Consider the following 22,495-nt stretch of genomic DNA (forward strand, 5'->3'; position numbering starts at 1 on the left):
GTGTGTGTGTGTGTGTGTGTGTGTGTGTGTGTGTGTGTGTGTGTGTGTGTGTGTGTGTGCAGTAAATGCTGCTGGAGTTCTTTTCAAGCTGTCTGTAAAATAAAGATTCATAAATCAATGTACTGGGGAGACAGCTGTTACTGGGACTGGAGCCCTGGCATCGAGCCTGCCAAACACGATGCTCCTGACAAAAGTAGTAACGTTACTAATTTAAGTCCACAAAGTTTCTGTCACTGTAAATAACACTTTGCACTTCCACAGCACCTTTCCCTTCCTTCTGTGCTGCAGGGCTGACACCAAGAGCCACACACCAGTGTAGAATTTTCAACACAAGGCAGGGTATTGAGTTAATCCTGAGTGATGCCATATTCTGGTGGAGAATGTGCTCTACCGGGGTCTGCAGCTGAATAGCGCAGCCCTGAAAGTTGGGAGCGCTGGCCAGGGTGTGGGGCACGGCTAGGGGATAATATATCCAGTGTTTGAATGCTGGGAATTGTAATCTTGTTTTAGGATAGGACACGCATACAGGCAAATAAGACCAATCTGTTTTCCCCAAGCCAACTACCTGAAAAGCACTAATTGAACATTAATGCATTATTTATCTTTTCAAAGATATATATAGGGTTGGCAGGATTAGATTATCAGTAAATGTCAATTTCGCCAAACACAGACAAATCAATGAAAAAAATATATCCATTGATAATAATCAAAATTTACAGATGGATAAAGTGAATGAAAATGCTGCCTGAGAACTTAAGTTTAATTTAAAAATATTTACTTTGTATATTTTGACATGTGATGCGGACAATTTGTGTTTTAACGGTTGTAAAGTTTTAACTTTGTATATCTCAGTGTCTTCTGTCAATGAATAATGATTGTTTGACCCTTCAGACTTCCGGCAGCTGTGAAAATGTAAATAGATCCAAATAAAATAGCCTAAAACCGTAATTTTGTGTAACTGTGGAAATTTAAATGGATAAAAATAGAGAACAGGCTTAAAAATAAACATTGATATTCTCCATCAAAATGATGAAAAAAAATACAAATTGAATTCTGCCCGGCCTGGGTATTTAGCATCAGTGCAGTATTACAAGCAGTAGTTCCTGCCATCTGTGACTTACAACGACAGTACAGAAATAAATAAACGACTGTATGACGTTTACTTTCCATTGGGTGTTTCTGGCAGGAACCCCACGAAGAAGTGGGCTGTAGCCCACTTATGCTCTAATAAATTGGTTAGTCTCTAAGGTGCCCCAATACTCCTGTTCTTTGTGCGGCTACAGACTAACACGGCTGCTGCTCTGAACCCTCGTGTGTGTGCCAGTCACTGCGGTAAAGGGCTTTCTAGTGTTCAGAGCTAAGCGCACTCTAGGATTAATATTTGCAGCCCCGCTGTAGAGAAGCTATAGGCTCAATAAACCAACTCTGCAAATCAGGCAGCGCATCACTGTAGTCAGCATCGTGCTTAGGCTGGTATCAGTCTCCAGAGGCCTTTCAATAAAGCCTCCCGCTCCCGCCCACTGTCCTGTGACCCAGAGCCTAGGCAAGGCCCCCTCTGGAACGCTGAGCTGCTGTCAAGCCAAGGGAGGGTCGGCCCCTTGCTCACGGGCGCTCCTCCCCAACGCGCATGCGCCCTTAGTCGCACTTCTTCCTCCTTGCCGGCAAGGGGAGCGCTCTCCCATTGCGACGCTCTAGCCGCTCTCTGTGGTTTCCCGTTAGCCCGCCGCTCTAGGCTTTCCAGGCTCCTCTCGGCGGCGCTGCTAGCGCCTGGAAGCGGGACTAGTGCGCTAAAAGAAAACTACAAGTCCCAACAAGCAGCGCGTTGCGACGGTGGCTGGGAAGGGTCAAGCCACCCCCTCACCCTTCCCCGATTTTGGCCGTGTCGGCTCCTGCCCCGAGAAACCGCGGACGCCCCTTGTCCTGGCTGACAGCGATCCTCGGCCTGGCGCCATGGAGGAGCCGGGGGCTCCCGTCGCCGCCGCCGCCTCGCCCCTGGCGCTGGTGCCCCTACAGGCCGACGGGGCCGCCGTGGCTGTGCTGCGGGAAGCGGCCCAGGAGCCCCCCAAGCGCCGTAAGAGGATCCTGGACGAGGAGAGCTACATCGAGGTGATCGGGCGGGGGCGGGGAGGGAAAGGGGGGGCTGTCTGGGGGGGAGGCCGGGGCTGTCCGTGGGGGAGGCAAAGGGGGCTGTCTGGGGGTGGGGTGGGGAGGGAGGCCGGGACTGTCTGGGAGGAGGGGGGGTTTGAGGAGGGAAGCCGGGACTGTCTGGGGGGGTTGGGGAGGGAGTCCGGGGCTGTCTGAGGGTAGGTAGGCTGTGGGGGGGGGAGTGGTGGGTCACTGCAGATGGGGTCCGAGGATCAGTGTGAGTTGGGTCCTACCTCCTTTTCCTTGCTAGGCAGCCCCAGCTTGTGCCATTCATGGGGGGGGGGCAGGCTGACATAGCGAGTGATATCTCCCCTGCCCCCCCACCCCGATCGGGTCCCCCACTGTGTCTCAAACCTCCGGTCCAGGGAGCCACGCTTTGTGCCTCTCCCCAAAAGGGGCCCTGACCACTCAGCATTGCCCAGAATATTGTTAGAACAAGGGGGAAAGTGGTTTCAGACACCCCAGCCACCCCAACCCGTCTGTGCCAACGTGGGTGGCTATACAGCCCCACTGTTCTGTATTTAAAACTGTTATCAACCCTGCTTCTGGGTGGAGAACCCATCCGACCAGCTGGGGAAAACACTGACCACACAGGGAAGGGGGAAACCGACGGTGTACAAGGTGCTGCCTAATACACAGTAAACAAAGAGGAAAAATGAAGGGGAATATTTTTTTCCCCCAATCTCTTTTTAATTATAAAAAGAATGAGGAGTCTGGTGGCACCTTAAAGACTAACAGATTTATTTGGCGTTTTTTACCCACTAAAGTTTATGCCCAAATAAATCTGTTAATCTTTAAGGTGCCACCGGACTAGGATGACCAGATGCAAATGTGAAAATCGGGACAGTGGGTGGGGAGTAATAGGAGCCTATATAAGAAAAAGACCCAAAAATCGGGACTGTCCCTATAAAATCGGGACATCTGGTCACCCTACACCAGACTCCTAGTTGTTTTTGTGGATACAGACTAACACAGCTACCCCTCTGATACTTTTTAATTATAGTGGCCATAATTCTTTGTTTCCTGTCCAAGATTGCAGTGTAACATTACTGTGCAAGTGCACTGCTCTGCAGTTGCTGGGTTTTGCTCCAGAGCTGGCTGCGTTTCAGCACTGTATAATGTGACACCTATACAGTATATGTTTATAAATGTTTTTCGCAGAGTATTTTGGGATTCTTCAAAATTAAAGGTGCTATGTGTAACAACATTTTGCAAAAGGGCAGAAAAATCTGCCAGAGGGGGCCAATTGGGTCAGGTTGGATTGTTAACAGTATGTGGACCTTTTCATCTTGGGTTGTTACACTACTAGCCAGGACCAGATAAGATGCAAAAAAGGATAGGTGTGAATGCAGATTGGCATACAGGCACTAGCTTTAGTTTAGCTAGTACAGCAGTGGAGATGTGGCGGCAGGGACCCTGGCTCGGGCTAGCAAGGCAAGCGCATACCTGAGGTTCTGGGTGGGCTTGCCCAGCCAGGGCCAAACTCCATGTCACTGTATCTTTACTGCTATTTTTAGCCGTGCTAGCTAGATGAAAGCTAGCATGTATGTCTACCCAAGTTGTGATCATGCCTTCGATTGCAGCAAAGACATACCCAGCAGAGACATACACTCTGATAGATCGTTAGTGGCCTATTTTAAATGAGTTGGGTTCCATCCATTTCCTAGTGAACAGACGTCTGCTTCACAATGCCACCCTCATGTTTAACGCTAATTGGCACCCTTAAGCGGTCTCAGCAAAGATGGCAAGGATTGAAGGGTGATGGTGATTAATCTCTCTCACTCTTAGAGCTGATCCATCTAGACCAGAGATTCCCCAACTGTGCACCCCACCACGCGTGTGCGATGAGGTTATCAGGGTGTGTGAGGAACAGATGTGGCTGCACTGTAGGGCTGGAGTCAGGAGGGGCTCTGTCCGGTAGGGGAGGCGGAGAGAGGTCTGTGTGGGTGGTCTCAGATGCTGGGACCAGACTCCCTGCCTGTCTCACATGCCAACTGCTTCAGCTATCACCTGGCAGATACCCTCCTCTGCTGGGGAGGCCAGCGGGTAAGTATTGACTCTTGCTGGACAGAGCTACTTCCTGACTGTGGTCCCAGGACACAGTGCCCGTCCACTTCCCTTTCTGGACAGAGCTTGCCCAGGGGAAACGGACAGCGCCGCATTGAAGGGCTGGGGTCAGAAGGGACAGGACTAAAGGAATGCAGCCTTCTGCTCCACTCCCGACCCTGCCTCCTCAGTGCAGCCCATTTGCTTCTCCTGTGGGTGGGAGTGAGACAGGGAGGGAGCCAGGTCCTGGGAGCCAAGACTGCCCAACTGCTGCAAGGTGAGTATGGGCCCCCATGGGTGTTGGGTCCCCTGGTCCCCCTTAGAAAGAGGGGGGCATGCATGGAACATGAATCTCCGCAGGGGGACTCAGCAAATAAAGTTTGGGAACCACTGCTCTAGATCATAGTCGGGCCTGCTGCTGGGGCAGTGTCGGGGAAGCCAGCACTGGTATTGTTTGTGCATCTGTGGTACCTCTTGTGGATAAATAGGACTTCAGTATTAGTCATGCATTGCAGTCAATCAAGGCCTTTCATGGAACCCTAAATCCTTATCCCCTTCCAAGAAAGCTTCCCCAAACTGATCTTGTTTTTTCTTGCTTGCCAGGTATGCTTAGAATCGTTTGTTCTCTTTTTTTTTTAACTATAGAGTTTGGAGAAAATTATTCAGAGGGATTTCTTTCCTGATGTTGAGAAGTTACGTGCTCAGAAGGAATACTTGGAGGCTGAAGAAAGTGGCGACTTAGAGAAAATGAGACAAATCGCTATCAAATTTGGCTCCTCATTGGGGAAATGGTCCAGGGAGTCACCTGCACCATGTAAGGGCTGGCGCTTCAGTGGCTCATTTCATGGTCAGGCTATTAGTGTGGCTGTGTATCATAGAGTAAAAGATATGAAGCGCTACTGTCTTTTTCTCACTTTTATGGACTGTTTTATGCTAGCAAGGTACATTGTTGTGGTGTTGAGTGACTGGGAACCCAACTTATTTAAGGCACAGAATCTAACCTTGTAGCTGCCTTCTGATCTAATTATGGAAAAGTAGTGATTGCACGGGAGTTACCAGCCTGGATGACACAATGGTGTATTGACAGTGGCTGGTATCAGCTGCTATAGAGGAAGGGTACAAGAAACCATGCAGAGGGGCGGTTATAAAATAAACGGCCCATTGGAAAACTTCTTCTTAACTCCCATTTGTTAGAGGTCACCTTATGCTCTGAAACGTGAGGTGTTACGTCTCTTTGGAAACTCTCGGCTGTCTCTTTAATCCTTACTATTATAACTCCAGATAGTCTTGCTATGTCAAGCCCTCTTCTGAATCCTGCTATGAAGCTTTATTTAATACAATGGGGTATCCTCTTAATTAACACACTCTAGTGGAAATAGATGACCTGATTATCAGAGATTCATGTCGTAGGCCTCCACTGTACTGGTTGATACCGGCTTCTATATCAGGAATTGCTTTTAAAAATAACCCTAGTACAAGCTTTAAAACGTTTTAAAAGCATTTTAAGGTAAGAACTTGTTTAGCATCAGTAAGCGCTCAAGGAAGCAGCACGCAATGAACCGAGGGATGTGCAGTCGCAAAGTATGCCAGCAAACACCAAGTCACACTGTAAGCTGCTGTGAAGATGCTCGTAGGCAACAAATATGTGCTGGTCAGAATACATGTGCAACTTATTTGTTTAGATTTTGTGCAATGGATCTAAACTGTTTGTGTCCCAATCATTTCAATTAAGTGAGGATGCCATTTACCGGGCTTGTGTGTGTGTGTGGGGGGGGGTTTCTCTCCTTTTGGGTTAATTTCCCTCCCTCCCTCCTTCAGCCTGGTTTTAGGTGCTATTTCCCATGTCGGCCTGTAACTCTCATGCTGGGTAATTCACAGGCTTCCCCACAGTAAAGCTCATCCCCTGGTTGACTTCTTGCTATGGAGTTGGGGTGTTTGCTCACAAAGGGGCAGCTGCTGCACTAGTGGGAACTTGCCACTTTGTGGTGCAGGACATGTACCATTGAATGGGTTCCCTCCCCCTGGTATTGGTGTTGCCGTTTGCGACTGGCAGTCCCTGGCATTGCCCTGAGTGAGGGCTGGCATGAAACACAAATCATTGCCTGCTTTTATTTGTCATTGTTTCAGATAAAATAAAGAATGCTTAGAATGTAGTCTCTTTCTCTCCCCCCCCACCCCCACTGAAATCAATGGGAATCTTGCCATTGGTGCCCATCAGCAGTAGGACCAATTATCTAGTTGAGCAGAAACTTCATCAGTGGTTGGAACCGATTTACACAGACATCGTTTTAAATCCTTCCCTAACTCTAGTTAAAGAATTCCTCCCTCTTAGTCACAATCTTTAGGTCACCTAAGACTAATGAGAGCTGGCAGACAGGTCCCCTGAAGAGGCTGCAGCTTCTTGCTTATCCACTAGGGGTAACATGATGACGTTCTGCTCCCCAGTTTTGTGTAACATGCTGGGATTTATTTCTCTGGTGCAGATGTTACTCCAGCCACATTTGAAACACCCGAAGTGCACCCAGGCACCTCTTCCTTGTTGAACAAACCCAAGATCGGGCTCAAAGCTGCGGAGGAAGGTAGGGAAGGGGCTATCCTCTTTATTTGGGTTCTCCAGCAGGAGGGGAAATACTGCTGTGCATGTTATTGGGTGTTACCCTTCCACTAAAGTGGCCCCGTCTAATATCTGCTCTAAGTGAAACTCCATCACAGGTTGGGTGGGATGTGGGTCTGCATGGATCAGTAACCGTCTCTGATGTGAGAGCTTCATTGCTTCCCAAGAAAAGGGTTTCTGCCTGTGGGCAAGATGGTAAGAGCACAGCTATTCATGTACAGGACGGTATGAACACGGACATGTCATCTGGCAGCAAACGACGTCTGAATTGTCCTTTAACGTGAATAAACGAATGATCCTAAAGGGGATGGGTGTTGAAAAGTGTCACTGATCCTTCAGTAAGTCAAGTCAATGCTACTACTACTCTGTACTTCATATGTACTTTTATTTTAGATACAGATTGCTCACCAATGCTCAAGTTAAGAGTGGACCAGTGGGGGAAATACCTGCATGGGGGATTAATAACCAGGCATTGCTCATTACAGAAAGGGGAGTGTGAGCCCCTTCCTCAGACTTATTCCTTCATCTCTCTAGGAGAAGTGGAGAAAGAACAGAGTAAGGATGCTCTTCCCAGCCTGGACAGCTTCTTAATAAAACACACCAGTGAAGATAATGCTTCATTTGAGCAGATCATGGAAGTGGCCAAAGAGAAGGAAAAGGCCAGGCATTCTTGGCTGTACGAAGCAGAAGAGGAGTTTGCCCAGGTGGGGAAATGGCTCCTGAAAGCTGAGCTTTTCTAACATAGTACTGTGGACATGGGCTGGCTTCTGTTTAACCAAATGAGGGAGAAAGATGATTTCTGGTTTCTCCCCTTGCCTTTGACAGGGAGAGGAGAGAGTATTACGTTCCCTTCTGTTGTTGAGTCCCACTTGAACCCATTGTGATTGTTCCTTGTCTCTAGAGATGTGACTGTTGAATTATTCAGACTGATGCGTCAAGGACACAACACTGACTGCTTGCTTTTGAGTTGTGTGTGCGTGAGGCAGTGAGATCTAGCTAGTGAGCTAGCAACTCCGGAGTTTAATCCTGGCTCTGCCCCAATTTGCTGTAGTATTTGACAACTCACTAAACCCCTTTGTGCTCCTGTTTTTCCTATCTATAGCCTGGGGAGAATATTGACGTACATCAGGGGTATTGAGGATATATGTTATACAGACCTTTGAAAATGTGAAGCACTGTCTAAGTGCAAGTGTCAGAATTCTTGGCAACATCTCTTAGCGAGTTGTTGAACTGCTCTTCGTATTCATCTGTCAATGCCTTATTCTTTGGCAGACAGATTCCGGTTCTTTTTCAAGTATTGGCATTCAGAATCCTCTCTGTTGCTGATATGAAGTGTGTTAAATATGACAGGAAACACTGAAAAAGTGTCTTGTCTAGTTACTAAAGTTTTATGGGACTTGGGGAGGGGGAAGCTGTTACTGGGAGCTCTGCTGTCAGTATTTCTAGAGGACCGCTCAGCATTTAATCTCAAAGAGCTTTGTGTAATTTAAGTTTACAAAGATTCTATAATAAATAATGTGCACTTTTTTGTAGCCCCATATACATCCTGTCCACTCAAAATATCTGATACCAAAGTTAAAAGGCCGACACCAGAGTAGCATTCTCAAAACACAGTGATTGAGTCAGCCTAGGGTACAGAAGAGCGATACAGAAATGCAAGAAGCCATTCCAGGGCTAATATTTGTACCTCTTCCTTTAAACTTCATATCTTACTTTATAGCAGTTGTATCTGGTCTCTTCAAATAAATCCAATCTCTGAACTGCTCTCCTCTGAAAGACAGAAGAAGTAAGAGATGAAAAGCAGAGCAAAATTATCAAGCTGATTTTCAGTCTGAAATGAGAATCTGAAATTCAGGCTTTGTTTTAAATTTGATTCCAGCGACGACTTGAGAATCTGGCGCTTCCCTCAGCAGAGCAGCAGGCACTAGAGAGCGGGAAAGCTGGCGTGGAGACCTGGGAGTACAAGGCTCAGAATTCCCTGATGTATTACCCAGCAGGTAAAGCAAACTGTCCCCTTCAGAGGCATCAGCAGATTTGGAAACATGCAGTAGTTCAGGTGGGCGGATGCCACACAGCACCTGCATTTCAGCTTTGCTTCCCCCAACACTTGTTCGGGCGTCTGACTTGCTGTCACTGCGGTAAGATGGCACTTTGCAGCTTTTCCTTCTGCAAGGCGGGGATCTGCTCAGTTTCATTCTTTCCCACGTCATTTCTGCGTCGTTTCGCCCCGGCTGCCATTTGTCATCCTGTCGCTCATTCTCCACATTGCAGTGGGTGTTTGTTTTCAGGAGTCAGAGCTCCTTCCTATTGGGTTTGCCTTGTTAATGAGCACTTTCAGTTCCCCTCTTTCCTCCTACCGTCCTACTCAGGTCTGTATACGTGGGGTTTGCTGGTCCCTTGGCTGCTGTCTAAAAGGCAATGAGACCCTTTAACAAACCCAGACTGGGCCTAGATGCCTTTTTCGGCTATGAATGCGTGGTAAATAGCCTTCATGTGAAATGTGGGAACTCTTGTGTGTTTCCTGCTTTTCTAATGTAGCCTTGATTTGTCCTTGTTTTTCAGGCGGTAGGTTAGACACCTAACTGCATTAGTGTGAACTTTATTTTAAATGCGTGGAAATGGCAAAATATAATTGCATCTGTACATTGCGTCTTGCAGAACTGTGTACTGACCACTGAGATTGTGTGTGTGTTTGGGGCTTTAGGCCAGCCTGCCCGTTAGTGGGCCCTCAGCCCTTTCCTTGATGCCTTGGCTTGCCATTCCAGGTGTGCCCGATGAGGATGATGTGTTTAAGAAGCCTCGAGAAGTTGTCCATAGAAACACCCGCTTTCTGAGAGATCCATTCAGCCAAGCTGTGAGCAAATCCCAGCTCCAGCAGGCAGCAGCCCTCAATGCCCAGGTTGGTTTACAGACAGGACACTCTTGTGACCGAAATACCCTTAATTGGGAGAGGTGCATGAGCTATGAGAACTGAATGTGGTGAATACGCCTAATTGATGCCAACTTTTCTGTTCTAGTACAAACAGGGCAAAGTAGGGCCAGATGGGAAGGAGCTGATCCCCCAGGAGTCTCCAAAAGTGAATGGATATGGATTTGTGGCCACCCCCTCTCCTGCCCCTGGTAAGAAGAGACTTTTTTGCTCTGATGTAAAAGCAAAGTAGTTTGCAATGTTGACCTGTTCCACTGACCTTTTGATGTACACTCCACCCTAGGAGTCAATGCTTCTTTAATCAGGCAGCTTTGACTTCCATTCTGTATGTCTGCTGAGCCAATGGGTCTCTGGGGTAGAGAATATGCCAACTTAGTGTTGTGTTAAATCTCAGTCCAAAGACAGAAACGATGCTGGGCTCGGGAGGCTCTGAGAGCTGTATGCTGCTTTGCTGGACTCGGGCTGAATGGACTAGATCATCCTAGGAAAGGCTTATGGGAACTCTGAGGGGAGCACGGCACTTGTAACTTTCTGGTGGTGATTGTCCTCTAGTGCCTATATCCAAGGATCTCAAAGCATTTCACAGACATTTACTGCCCCCGCCCCCCCTCCCCCCCCCGCGAGCAGTTCTATTCTATATAGATTTTTTTTTAATACAGTACTCATCACTGAAGTAGCTGAGTGCCTTCCAGTAGCGCATTAAGCACATCTGTCATGTGTTGTTTATTCTGTCGTCCTCTTCCCAGAGGGAGAAGTGTGTGGGGGAGTGTCATGTTTTGGGAGGGCTTTTTGTCTTGTCTTTTTTTTTTTTTCTTCTTCCGTTTTTAATGGTTAAATAAATATACTGGTTGCCACGTGCTTATATTGGAGCAGGCACGTCAAAGGAATGCGCCTTGCACTTGAAGTGGAAAGTGGGGAGGTTTGTGATAGTCCTCGGCTCTGGAGGGAATTCATTCCACAGTCTTGGGCCACCCCAAGAGAAGGCTCTGTCTCCTGCATCGACACGCTTTACCCGTGTCGTGCAGAGTTCCCTTGTGCCAGAGCAGCGAAGCTGTCCACCACGGGCTTTGGCCTGGAGCTTTAGACGGGCTTTTAGATCAGCTGGACCCAGGCAATGGTGCGCTTTGAAGATATAGTCTGAGACCTTGAACTTGATTGACTATTCTATGGGACGTCAGTGTAGAGTGCGGAGGACAGGTGTGATGTGCTTGCAGCAACCTGTGCTGCTGAGGAGATGTGCTGCAGTGTTTTGTCCTAGCTGGAGTTTCGGTTTCATGCCCAGGTGTATCACGTTGCTGTAGTCCTGCCGAGCAGTGATGAAGACATGAATAACTGAGGGTGGGTCTTCGTCTGCCAGGATGGTACAGAGTGTCCTAACCAACTAGAGATGATAGAAAGCATTACTCGCAGCTGTTGCTATGTGAGAGTTCAGAGTCAGTGAGGAATCCAAGAGTCCTCCTAGACTGTGGACTGACGTGACCAATTTTGCATCAATCAAAGGAGATTGCACCGTGGCTGCAAACTCCTCAAAATCCCTTTCTCTGCCCACCAGCATCACCTGTGTCTTGTTCAGGTTCTGCCAGCTGTTCTTCGTCCATGAGCTGATCTCCGCCAAGCACTGGGCCATGGTGGTGCTAGTGATGTGGACGTGTGATGTGAAGGATAGGGAGAGCTGTGTGTCTTCTGCATGTTAGTGGCACTTGAGTCCATGTCGATTGAGCAGTTCACCTAGTGGCTGCATGTAGATATTGAGAAGGCCTGGAGAGAGAATTGATCTTTGTAGAACCCACAAGTGAGGGGTCTAGTAGTGGAGGTGCAGTTTCCCTTCACTACGCTTTGGGTGCATTCCGCCAGGAAGGACTGAGACCATTTTAGCACATTACCTTGCACTCCTGCCACCCTTCTCAGGGGAGATCATAGCATCTCCTGGTCAACGGTGTTGAACACTGCAGAGACGTTCAGGAGGATGAGAGTGGAGTCTCTCTGCCCTCTAGCCACCGACAGCAGGAGATCATCCAGCAGAGCCACTAAAGCAGTTTCAGTTTTGTATCCTGGCGTGAATACAGATTGTGCCAGGTCTAGAACGTTGACCTCCGTTAGATGAGCTAGTAGTTGGTCTCTGGCTAGCTTCTTTGTAAACTTGCTCAGGAATGGGAGGTTTGACACGGGCTGAAAGATGACTAGGACTGAGGTATCCAGGGTGAGTTTCTTCAGTGTTGGTAGGACTGCTTTGTATTTGAAGGAGGAAGGGCAGATTCTGTCTCTGGATGAAGCTCTGGCTGTTTTGGTCAGGAGCGGCACTGTTGTGAAAGAGGGTCACGAACAAGCCTGCAGCAGTGTGGGTCAGATTCACAAGTCTTGTGTTGGGACTCCTTTAGGGTGTCCACAACCTCTTGGTGAGTGAATGCCCTGAACTCTGGGAATGCAGGTGGGCTGATGGGTGCAGGCGGAGTGGATCCATGCTGGTTGAGAAGCCTTCCTGAATGTGTGGGATCTTTTCAGCAAAGTAAGAGCGTTCTTCAGAGCACTTAGTGCCCGGCTCTAATGCAGGTTGTAGGTGGATTCATGATGTGGTTTGCCATCTGGATAGCTCCTTAGGAGAGATTTGGCAGCCTCAGTGGAGGCTGATAGGAAGTTCTCTAGGCAGGTAATACAGCCTCTGCCCAGGCTTTGAGGAATTCATTGTTTCATTCTGTCTGAATCAGCCTTTGTTTTCTGCCATCGGTGCTTGAGTTTGGGCCCGTCTCTTTTCATCCAGTGCAGGGTGTCAGAAAACCAAGGAAATCTGTGAGAGTGACGGGGAGGAAGGGACTGTTTGGAGCCAGTGTGTCAGTGGCTGAGGCCAGTTCAGAATGGTAATGATTCACCATCTCATCCAAAGGGCAGCCCCTGTACTAGGCTAGATCCAGTAACAACACGCTGGGGTTTTGTGCCATTCTGATCCAAACAGAGTCTCTGTGATCCATAGTGCATTGCAAGCTCCTGTTCGTTTTGCAATCCATTATCGCCACTCCCAGTCTCCCTCAGCCCTACCGCTTTCTCTCCCTCCCTTCGAATAGCTCTGTATCGTGGATTCTGTATAATGACCTCTCTGGTACTTAATCAGAATCTAATGGGCTCTGTTTTTACTGCGTGCTAACTGATCTTATGCTGACCTTCCTGCAACCATTTATTTTTCATCATTCGTACTGAAGACTGGGGATCCTTGCGTCCTTTCCAGCACCTGGCAAAGCCTGCAGCTGGCATGTTCAGTGCAGATCCTTTCCATGGTGTAAATCTTCTCTAAAACAGAAATCAGCTCGGTGGAAGATCCTATTGTTTATCCTGACAAGCCAGCTACCAGATCAGGCTCTGGGAAATTGTCCTGTAGCTCTAGCTATTGTTAAAGGGATGGTGTCTCTTTCCTATAGTGAGTGTGATTGTCTCTGGAGTAATGGCTTTTCCACTGGGTGACCAGTGATTTATGCTGTTTCATAACCAGCTTCTGTTTACTGTTGTGGGGAGAAGACCGCCCCGGTGTTAGGGCAGAGGGCATACGTTCTGCGTGTTGCAGTCTCTACAAATGTCTTGCATTCCAGACTGACTCTTCTTAACTTGTTGCTAGGTGTCAATGACTCTCCTCTTATGACATGGGGTGAGATCGAGAGCACCCCATTACGAGTAGATGGGTCAGAAACGCCGTATGTGGACAGGACACCTGGACCGGCCTTTAAGGTATTCCATGTCAGAATACATCACTCAGATTTTTTGGGGGGATGGACTGGGGTGCCGGGGTAGGGGAGGAGTCACTAATAGATTAACATTGATTATTGTAAGAGTTATGACTTGGCTGTGGTACTGGCTATCTAGGTCCTATGGGTAGAGTTTAGCTGGATAAAATGCCTGGCCATGAGCCACCTAGTGCTCATGGTCCATCCCAGGCATCCTGAGGTTGGAGGTTGAATATTCTGGGGTTCTCCAGGAGTCTGGAGAAGAGGAGGGTGTCTCATTTTTGTGATTTGATCTATAAGTAGATAGGGAGCCCTAAATCAAACTTCCCCTGCTGGGTGGCTTCCTTCCAGCTTGGTCCTGCTGGCCCGTCACCACCAGCTGAGACATCTGAGTCCAGTGAGGTTTGGGGAGGTGGTGTGGCTCTACTAGTTGCATCTCACCTTAGATGCAGGATGTCTCCCATTCCCTACCTGGAGACAGTGAGGATCTTCGGGTGTGATTCCTGAGGTAGCAGCAGTGGAACTTTTCTGTCTCTGTTTTGTCAGACCTGGGCAGTGCAGTTGGTTGGTTTTCCCGGAACTTAGCAATGATTGGGGCTTGGATGAGAGCTAAGGTAAAACAGAGGTGATACATTTTGTTCAGGGGAGACAGCTGGAGGAAATGCCAGAGTTCAGCTCAGCCAAGGAGGCAGTTACTGTTTTACCACTTTTGTTACCCAGATTTTCAGCTTGGAGATCCTGCTGTATCTTCAGCTGCCTCTGGCTGTCCAGACAGTAGCAAAGCCAAGAGTGGGTTCTCTTCCCCTCCCATCCTTAATGTAGATCCTTACGGGTTGGACTCCAGCTATGAATGTGACTGGTTAGCAGCCTGGAGACTTACCTGGTTTGGTGTATTTACAGATCCTGGAGCCTGGGCGCAGAGAGCGGTTAGGACTCAAGATGGCCAATGAGGCGGCTGCTAAAAACCGAGCAAAGAAACAGGAAGCATTAAGAAGAGTCACGGAAAACTTGGCCAAGTGAGATTTCTCTATAGTAAACTGTCCCTGGCAGTGGGGAAGAATAGCAAGTGCTGTCTAGTAAGAGAGTTAAACCAGCATGCATAGAGGAAAGGCATTTGGGTTAGGAGAAGGAGTACAAGGATCAGGAGAAGGAGGGGCTTTGAGAAGCAAGAATGGATACACTCAAGCTGGGAAGAGACTTTATATGTGAATAAGCCAGTTTCTAGGAGAAGGCTGTTGGCAGTATGGTGGAGAGGCATGTACTTTGGGAACTTTCCTCCCAGGCCAAACTGCCCTTGCTCCAGGAGGGTAAGTGCCCCAACTGATCACAAAAGGCAGAGAAGTTCCAGGCCTTGATTGTTTGTGGTGGGGACGGAGAGGACTCAGTGGACCCAAAGAAAAGGCCAGGGAGCATTGCTCGCATATGGGGCGCTCCTGCTATTAATCAGAGAGAGAGACAGCGGGGCTGAGGTTTAACCACACAAGTGAGGGGGGAAGAGTTCAGGCATTGCTGCCAGAAGAGCAGAATGGCCAGGTTCTGTCCTGAGCTGTGCTCTGAATGATTCAAGTGATGCAGGAGTGGAAGGAGAAGGGAGTGTGCGAGTCAGAGTTTGCAGGGCCTGGCAGATGCTGTGTCTATTCAGTGCTCTGTGTACCCTGCTACACAGCATCGCTTTTTATTTAAAACGCCCTTTTGCTTTTTTAAAACTACTCTGCTTCTATTGCAGCCTCACTCCAAAAGGACTGAGTCCAGCTATGTCACCAGCGTTGCAACGACTAGTAAATAGGACTGCGAGCAAATACACTGACAAAGCCCTGCGAGCCAGTTATACCCCTTCTCCAGCACACCCAGGAACCCCTGGATATAAGACCCCAGCAGGAGGGTCTCACACACCCACTAGCACCCCACCTCCTAGGGCTGTCTCTGAGACTCCAGTAACACAAGATCCCGCTTCAATCACAGACAACCTGCTGCAGCTCCCTAAAAGACGAAAGGCATCTGATTTCTTCTAACTACCATCTTCACCAGCAGGGGGCTGCATAATTGGCTGTGCAGGGCGGTGTGCAAGCTGAGGGCAGTATACGTTGCCAGGAGCAAGGGGCATTTGCTTAAAGCTGCTAGAATGTGATCGAGCAGTTGCTGGATTTGGGACCATTTCTGCCCTGAGTAGTGCATAGTTCCCGCACTTGACATGCCATTACTAGAACAAGAGTGGAGCAGCCTGCGACATGCGTTTTGGAAGCAGAATATTTACCAGTGTGGTATAATTTCTCTTAGTACCATGTGGACGTGTTACACAGAATCGGTAGGGGACAAGGACGCTTCCAGAAATAGCATAAAAGGGCTTGGACTTTTGGAAAATAGCCAGAAATGTTTGGGATATTTTTTTGTAATTCTCCTCGGTTTTTTAAAAAGCTTGACCCTACTGACTGCATTTGAGTGCCTCTCTTTCTGTACAGATGTGTCTATTTATAAAGTGTAGTGAGCCTTTGTATTAAGGCCTGACCCAAGGTGTGAAACTTCCTTGCTTATGACTTTGCATTTCACTGAAAAATGCTGTTCTGCTGAGTAAAGAAGAGATGTAGGCAAGTCTCCGTATTCTTTCCTCTTCCAATCCCAATTCTGCATAGAAAGAGCCAAAATACCAGGAAGCCTCTCTAACTTTCCATCCATTTAAACTGCACTCTTCAGTGTCCAACAGGCCCCATGGCGAGCATTAGTCCTTTGAGGACACGGGAGCAGCCTTCAGTGCACACATTTTCTATTAGTCTGCCCTCCTCGATAGAGTCCAGAAACGTGGCGAGTATTTTTGCCCTGCAGTGAAGTACAGCAGGAGATAGGGATGTGAGTGCGCATCTGAAATACCCAGCAAGCTGTAGATGTCATAAAGAACTTCGGAAATCTTAGAATCTGAGCAGAAAAAACAAGTCATCAGTGTTTGGTCTGAAGCACACAGGCATTTTACAAAGCTCTGACATTGAATGCAGTCATTTGAGGGAGAGGCCAGCCTGGGACAGTGAGATTTACTATTGCTGTGGCATCACCTTTCAAGTACAGAGGCCTTGTTTTTTTAGGATCTAGAGGGGGTCAAAGTGGAAAGTCAGCAGCCTTTGTAGTTTCTTGTGCACTAGGAAAGTGCTACGCACTGCCTCTGGTTACAAGGAATGCATCCCTGTCTTTTTGTGTGTCTCAAATATAATCATTGCAAATAGAGCTGCCACCTTGACCATCTGATGTGGCTTAGGGAGCCACAACACAGCTCCATATGGTCCTGATCCAGTTTCCACTGACTTCAGTGGTCAGCTTCTCATTGACTTCAGTGGCCATTGGCTCAGGCCGTAGTTGAATTGGCGAGATCACTTGGCTTTTCCAAGGTATAAAAATTCTATTTTTTGTTGTTAATGGCCAATCTGTGTCTCTCTCTCTCTCTCTCTCTCTTTAAAAGCAGAACTTTCCTTACAAGCTTGAAAGTCTCTGATCCCCAGTCAATCACTTCAGTGAGCTGCGTTTTCTGCCTTGCTCTGCTTGGCAGTAGAAGAGTCAAGCTGACAGAGGATAACCACAACGGCAACAAGTGCTGAGCAGATGCATTAGCACGGTTTGCTTGAGGAGAGAGTGAAAGTAGGGGTGGGAGATGTTTCTAAAAGCTACAGAAAAATATTTTTATTAATGTTGCAATTCAGGGTTAGAAAAATCTGCTTTAATGAATGGAAGCATTTTCTGGTGAGGGAGTGGGGCATAAACTGTTAATTTTGGCAGACGAGCTTTCACTTACTAAATATTTCTGGTGAGTTGTGAAGAGAGCTTACCAAATGCAAACAATGCATTACCTTCCTCCCTCTGCAGATGGCGCCAGTGCTGCCCCTAGCTCTGCGCTGCAGCAGCAGAATGAAATTAAGACTGGGGTCAGTTTCACAGCTGCTGCTGTTTGGAATACCCTGGTGGTGGTGTTTTGGGAAGGCTGTGAGGAGCAGCAGTGGGAGCTGGAGTGATTGGTGGGAAAGGAAGACCTAGAAAGTTCCCTAGCTACACCTCTTCTCATCCCTCCTTCTTCCTGGCTCCTTCAGCAGCCTGGAGGAGGATATGGAGTAGTGGAGACACACCTCCCCCGGTGGCTCACAGCAACCAGGAGGCTGCAGCAAAGGGAAAAGAGGAAACTCCTCCTTTCCAGCAGCTAGAGGGCTGTGGTGCTTCATGGTGATTTGACACCTAGCACCTGACAATCGATAGAGCCTATAACCAGTGCCCATGGAGTGCGGCTCACAGTAATTGCCAGGACTCTCCCCTTCTCCCCAGGCAGGGTCTGTGCTGGGGGAGGGGGTCGGGGGAGTGAGTCCTGGACCTCACTGCTGTGCCCCTCTTCCAATCACTTTTGTAGCTGCTGAGGGCTAGTAGGGATCTGGTACTTCCCTCTTCCCCCAACCCTGCTTCTAAACTGTAGTAAAGATTTAGCTCCCTCAGGTATTCTAACCAATCGCTATGCTTTTCTCAAAGGTGGCTGAATGTTTGTAATAGCATCCCCTGGGCAGGGATTGGTGTAGAACTGTAGGGAATTATTTACAGTATATGCAAAAACTACTGTTAACTCAAGCAGTAGTTCAGTTTTTATTAGTGTGGTTTCAAAGCTGTCCCAGTGGGAGTGGGCGGTATGGTCCTTTCCTAGTAGGGCAGTGAGCACCATGTCCAGTGTGGCTTTTGTAAACCTAACTGTGGCTACTTGCAATCTCTCCTTCAGTGGAAAGGGGTCTCAGCAGTTGACCTTTCAGGCGTGGTGCTAACCAGAACCTGATTTGCCCCATGCAATGCCCAGGAAAAAGCTAACATTGTTCCGGATCTCCCTCCCTGCTCAGGTTGCCAAGAACGTTAAGGCTGGTTATTCCTAAATGGTTAATGTAACACTGGAAAGTTTCATAAAATGGGACAGTTCAGTGGGACACGGTCACTTGAAGGTTGGGCAGCTGGTAGAAAAGAATCCAAAGTGGTTTCACACTCTACAGCTGCCCCTGAGTCCCTCCAGCCAATTTATGGCTTTACAATCACATTTCAAAATGCTCCATCTCCTCCGTGAATTAATCCAGTACCTGCCTCTGAGTCTCTCACAAACAACAGGAGACATTGATTAGCTAGACACACTGCTGTCAAATTTACAAAGTTGAAGTGTAGTGAGGCAAATCTAGAGTTACAGGAATCTCAGGTGTTACTTCTAACAGGAGGCACGTTTCCGGGCCGAGTTACTGTTTGTAAGGGGAGGGCGTCCCCTTTGCTGCGTTTTTAAACAATAATAGTTCCCTGTTATTAGAATATGACAAATCGAGGGGTCTTAGTCGTGCAGTTTGCCTTTTCCCTATGGGTAAGCATATTGTAATCAATTGCATATCAGCGCTTCATTTACACTGTGACATGGTTTAGCAAAATCCATTTCTTTGCATCAGAAAATGGAGAAAAAAAATTGCCAAACCTGCTGTTGTGATGCTGCTGCATTGAATATTTAGTAAATCTTAGTGAGGTGAGAAATTGCCACACCCAGTAACTCCAGCACCACTGCGGCACTGGACTATGAAAGGAAACAATGACCATTTCTTTTCTATGCACGTAACAGAACTGGCTTGGAGAGGGCTAGCTGCCACTCTTAATGCCCAGATGTGAAAGGGGCATGAGATGGTGATGAAAAGAAACCTTAACTCACCGCAGCTCTGTCAGCATTCGACAGTACTCCATAGGCCTTATGTCACTGAGGCATACAAATCTATTAGGTGGCTTGGAAAATCTATCTCCTTATTTAACCCTTCAATTCAGCAACATGGTTACCAAGTTAGAAGAAAATTTAATAGAATTGCTATAAAATAATTGCTTGTTATGAATGGACTTTACTTTCTCCTGTTCTGGGCTCTTGTTTTTCAAAACTAACTTCATAGTCTTATTCATTAGTTGCGCTGAAGCCATGCAAACGACTCTTGCAGGTGGCTATTCTTTAGTCATCGCCATTTGTGATCACCGTTCTTTGCATTTCATCTGTAAGGTCATTAACTTCCGCTTGCTCTTCCTCGGGAACGGCATCCTCTGCTTCCGGTACTGCCTCCAATCTGGGCACTGCTTTAGACTCAGTTTTGTAATCTGCTCTATCTGGCTTAGATTCCCCCAGGGGTTCTATTTCCTGTTTGTGCTCTGACTTCAACTTGCCAAGATTCCGAGAACACTCTCCCTCTTTTACAAATGAAGTTGCTGAAGGAACTCTGGATTTTGGAGTCTGCATCCAAATATGATTTAAAATCTCATCTACGTGCAACCTCCGAGCCACGTCCGGCTGCAGCATGCGGTAAATAAGATCTTTGCATTCAACTGTCAAGTTTTTAGACTTGGGAAAGTGCACTCTGTGTTCTTTCTGAATCTTTAGCATTTTTCTAATGTTTGAGTCGTCGTATGGCATTGATCCACAGACCATTATATACAAAATGACACCCAGACTCCATATGTCATAAATCTTAGGCTGATAGGGAATGCCCTGTAACACTTCAGGGGCTGCATACGCAGCAGAACCACAGAAGGTTTTACTGAGAATAACTTTGCCATTTTCATCTCGAGTCAGTCGTCTGGAAAAGCCAAAGTCTGACAGTTTGATATTAAAGTCTTTGTCTAGAAGGAGGTTCTCACATTTCAAGTCCCTGTGAACAATATCCAAATCGTGGCAGTACTTGATGGCAGAAGACAGCTGGCGAAACATGTTGCGAGCTACATCTTCAGCCAAAGCCCCTTTGCTCTTGATGAACTCCAGTAAATCTCCTTTTGTACCCAGCTCCATCACGATGTAGACTTTGCCATCAGATGTCTCAAAAATCTCATAGGTCTTGACCACGGAGCAGTGATTCACTTTTGCTAAAATCTCTATTTCCCTGGGGAGAAATCTTTCCAGGAAGTCACGAGGAGCTTTTTTCCGGTCTATGATCTTTACTGCTACATCAAATTTCAGTCGATCGGAGTAGGCAGATTTCACTTTAGCGTAAGACCCTTCTCCCAAATTTTCCCCCACGATGTAGCCTCTCTTTTTAAGGACTGCAGCATCATCCATGGTGCCAGAGGCAACAAGTGATTCATAAGTTGAAGTTGACTGTGCATCACGTATGACAGAAGCCTGTTGTTATATATTCCATGGTGGCCATCTGAGATGCCCTGCTTCTCTTGAGTTGGATGTTGTAGAATCTTCAGCATTGTTTAATGTATGATGTGGGGCTATGATGTCACAAAGCAGAGCTGCTGTTACTAGGGGCTAGTGATGTTAAATGCCTTTTTTCAGACCTACTGAAAAGCAACTGGAAGCCAAGAACCAAAGCAACATTCCAGCACATCATCCACAAGAGCTGTCACCTTGTTTGTACTGTAACATCCTGGTAAAATGATTATTCCATTCACTCTCACAAGAGGAGAAGAGGAATAATTGAAGTGGGGTTTTTTTTCCCCCCCATTCTTTGGCTATGGAAAGTATTTGATTCCTGTGCTTTGATATTATATATGTTTCTTAGCCTGCTATTCCATTCTGTATTTTGATCATAGCTTGGCTAAGAGAATTGATTAGTTTCAATTATAGGATACTTCTTGTTTGTGTGGCTTATGAAAGTAAAATGAATACAAAGGGAGTCTACAGAACAGCATACACACACAACATTAGGGAACAGCTTTCTCTTTTAAATCTGTTTGTCTAGTTTTAGAAATGTTATTCCATGAGACAAAATGAACAAGGAAATGCTTATAATATTGCTTCTAAAATACATTTTATTTGCTGTAGCATAAAAACTAATAAGGAAAATCCCCTGTTCAGAAAATACTCTAAAACCTCTTCTGAAATAAGTAGAGCACAGCCAGGAGACATTGTAATTATTCAAAGGCTTGAAGCTTTGCGCTTTTCAAATTTAATAAATCAAAACAATCTTTACTCTGCTTACTACCACTGCTTTTAAATGTTGAGTTTTAATAATCTACTCTAATTTACCAGTGGCCATTTTTGTTGTTTCTGTTTATTTTTGCATTTTACTCCATTGGGACAGTCTGAACTAGATGCATTAGTTGCACTATCTGGCATTTGTCAGAGCTCAATAGGATTGTGTTCTGAGTGTCCAGCACCACAGCAGAATGTTTCAATTACAAAAGAAGATTTTCCCCTAGAAGCTAAAGTGTGTGTGTGTGTGTGTGTGTGTGTGTGTGTACGTGCTTCCACACCCTTTTATCTAGGGCTTCTTTTTGGGGGGGATTATTAATTTCACTGTGGGGAGGTTATTTTTAGCAATTTGAGTTTTGTCCAAAAATTGGGTCTCTCTCTGTGTGTGTATTGTAATGAATAATGTCGATTTTATACCTTACTTATTACAGTAATATATTAATGACTGCAGTACTATTTTAAAGTGCACTAGGGAACCCTTAGTGCACACCAGCAGGGTCTACATGGACTAAGTAAGATGCAGCATGTTAGGGTGTTCTAGAGATCACACCATAGAAGGCCATTCTACTGCTCCATGTAGACAAGTCCTTGGGTACAAGTAACCATTTCTGGTGTTTTTGGGGATAAGCACTGCTTTTTGTTGTTTTATATTGGGGGTGTTTTTCAGTTAAAACTAAAAATCAGAAGCCCTATATATGTCTCACACAACATACACACTTATGTGTATATATGGAGGCACTGGTTATGGTTAAAACTTAACTTAAAGTTGAGTTTTGCCCTTAAAGCAGGGATTCAACCAGTTTATGTAGGAAGAATATAGCCCCAAAATTACAGCACTTATTCTTTGTGGACAGAATAAGTTTTTTTTCTGAGAATTTACAAGTAAATGGTCTGTTTAAGAAATGTTGTACTTTATCAGCTCATTCTTCATCCTGGACGATCTTAACAGAATAACATACTCTTAAAATGTCCATCTCGTTAAAACGTATTGAAACCTCCTGGATAGGCTCCAGTTGAAGAACTGAAGTTGTAATTGAGCTAAGTTATTAATAAGTGTTATGTCTAATTGTCATTATATAGACTGGGCAGCTCACGATGCTCTGAAAAGGAACCACTGCGCC

The 22,495-nt window shown here is 46.6% G+C and overlaps 2 protein-coding genes across 2 annotated transcripts; one reads left to right on the forward strand and one right to left on the reverse strand.

Annotated features, from left to right (window-relative positions):
- The first annotated feature begins 1,848 nt into the window (after window positions 1-1,848).
- On the forward strand, window positions 1,849-15,869 carry ESS2 (ess-2 splicing factor homolog). The gene is made up of 10 exons (XM_026656996.1): window positions 1,849-2,106; window positions 4,837-5,005; window positions 6,675-6,770; window positions 7,340-7,509; window positions 8,685-8,802; window positions 9,571-9,704; window positions 9,823-9,925; window positions 13,339-13,448; window positions 14,345-14,460; window positions 15,171-15,869. The coding sequence occupies exons 1-10, from the start codon at window positions 1,951-1,953 to the stop codon at window positions 15,454-15,456; spliced, it is 1,458 nt and encodes a 485-aa protein (XP_026512781.1). The 5' UTR covers window positions 1,849-1,950; the 3' UTR covers window positions 15,457-15,869.
- Window positions 15,870-19,415: 3,546 nt separating this feature from the next.
- Window positions 19,416-20,615, reverse strand: TSSK2 (testis specific serine kinase 2). Its single transcript, XM_024219491.1, has one exon. It carries the CDS (start codon window positions 20,508-20,510, stop codon window positions 19,416-19,418), a length of 1,095 nt encoding a protein of 364 aa, XP_024075259.1. The 5' UTR covers window positions 20,511-20,615.
- Window positions 20,616-22,495: the final 1,880 nt, after the last annotated feature.

This window comes from Terrapene carolina, unplaced genomic scaffold (genome assembly GCF_002925995.2).
Source record: "Terrapene carolina triunguis isolate 2854851 unplaced genomic scaffold, T_m_triunguis-2.0 Scaffold234, whole genome shotgun sequence".
Taxonomy (NCBI): Eukaryota; Metazoa; Chordata; order Testudines; family Emydidae; genus Terrapene; species Terrapene triunguis.

Bases quoted from the DNA above. Each gene is read 5' to 3' on its own strand.
- ESS2 (XM_026656996.1), top strand. From the start codon at position 1,951: ATGGAGGAGCCGGGGGCTCCCGTCGCCGCCGCCGCCTCGCCCCTGGCG. The intron at 5,006-6,674 runs GTAAGGGCTGGC...TCTCTGGTGCAG, and splicing joins CAGGGAGTCACCTGCACCAT to ATGTTACTCCAGCCACATTT. The intron at 7,510-8,684 runs GTGGGGAAATGG...ATTTGATTCCAG, and splicing joins CAGAAGAGGAGTTTGCCCAG to CGACGACTTGAGAATCTGGC.
- TSSK2 (XM_024219491.1), bottom strand. From the start codon at position 20,510: ATGGATGATGCTGCAGTCCTTAAAAAGAGAGGCTACATCGTGGGGGAA.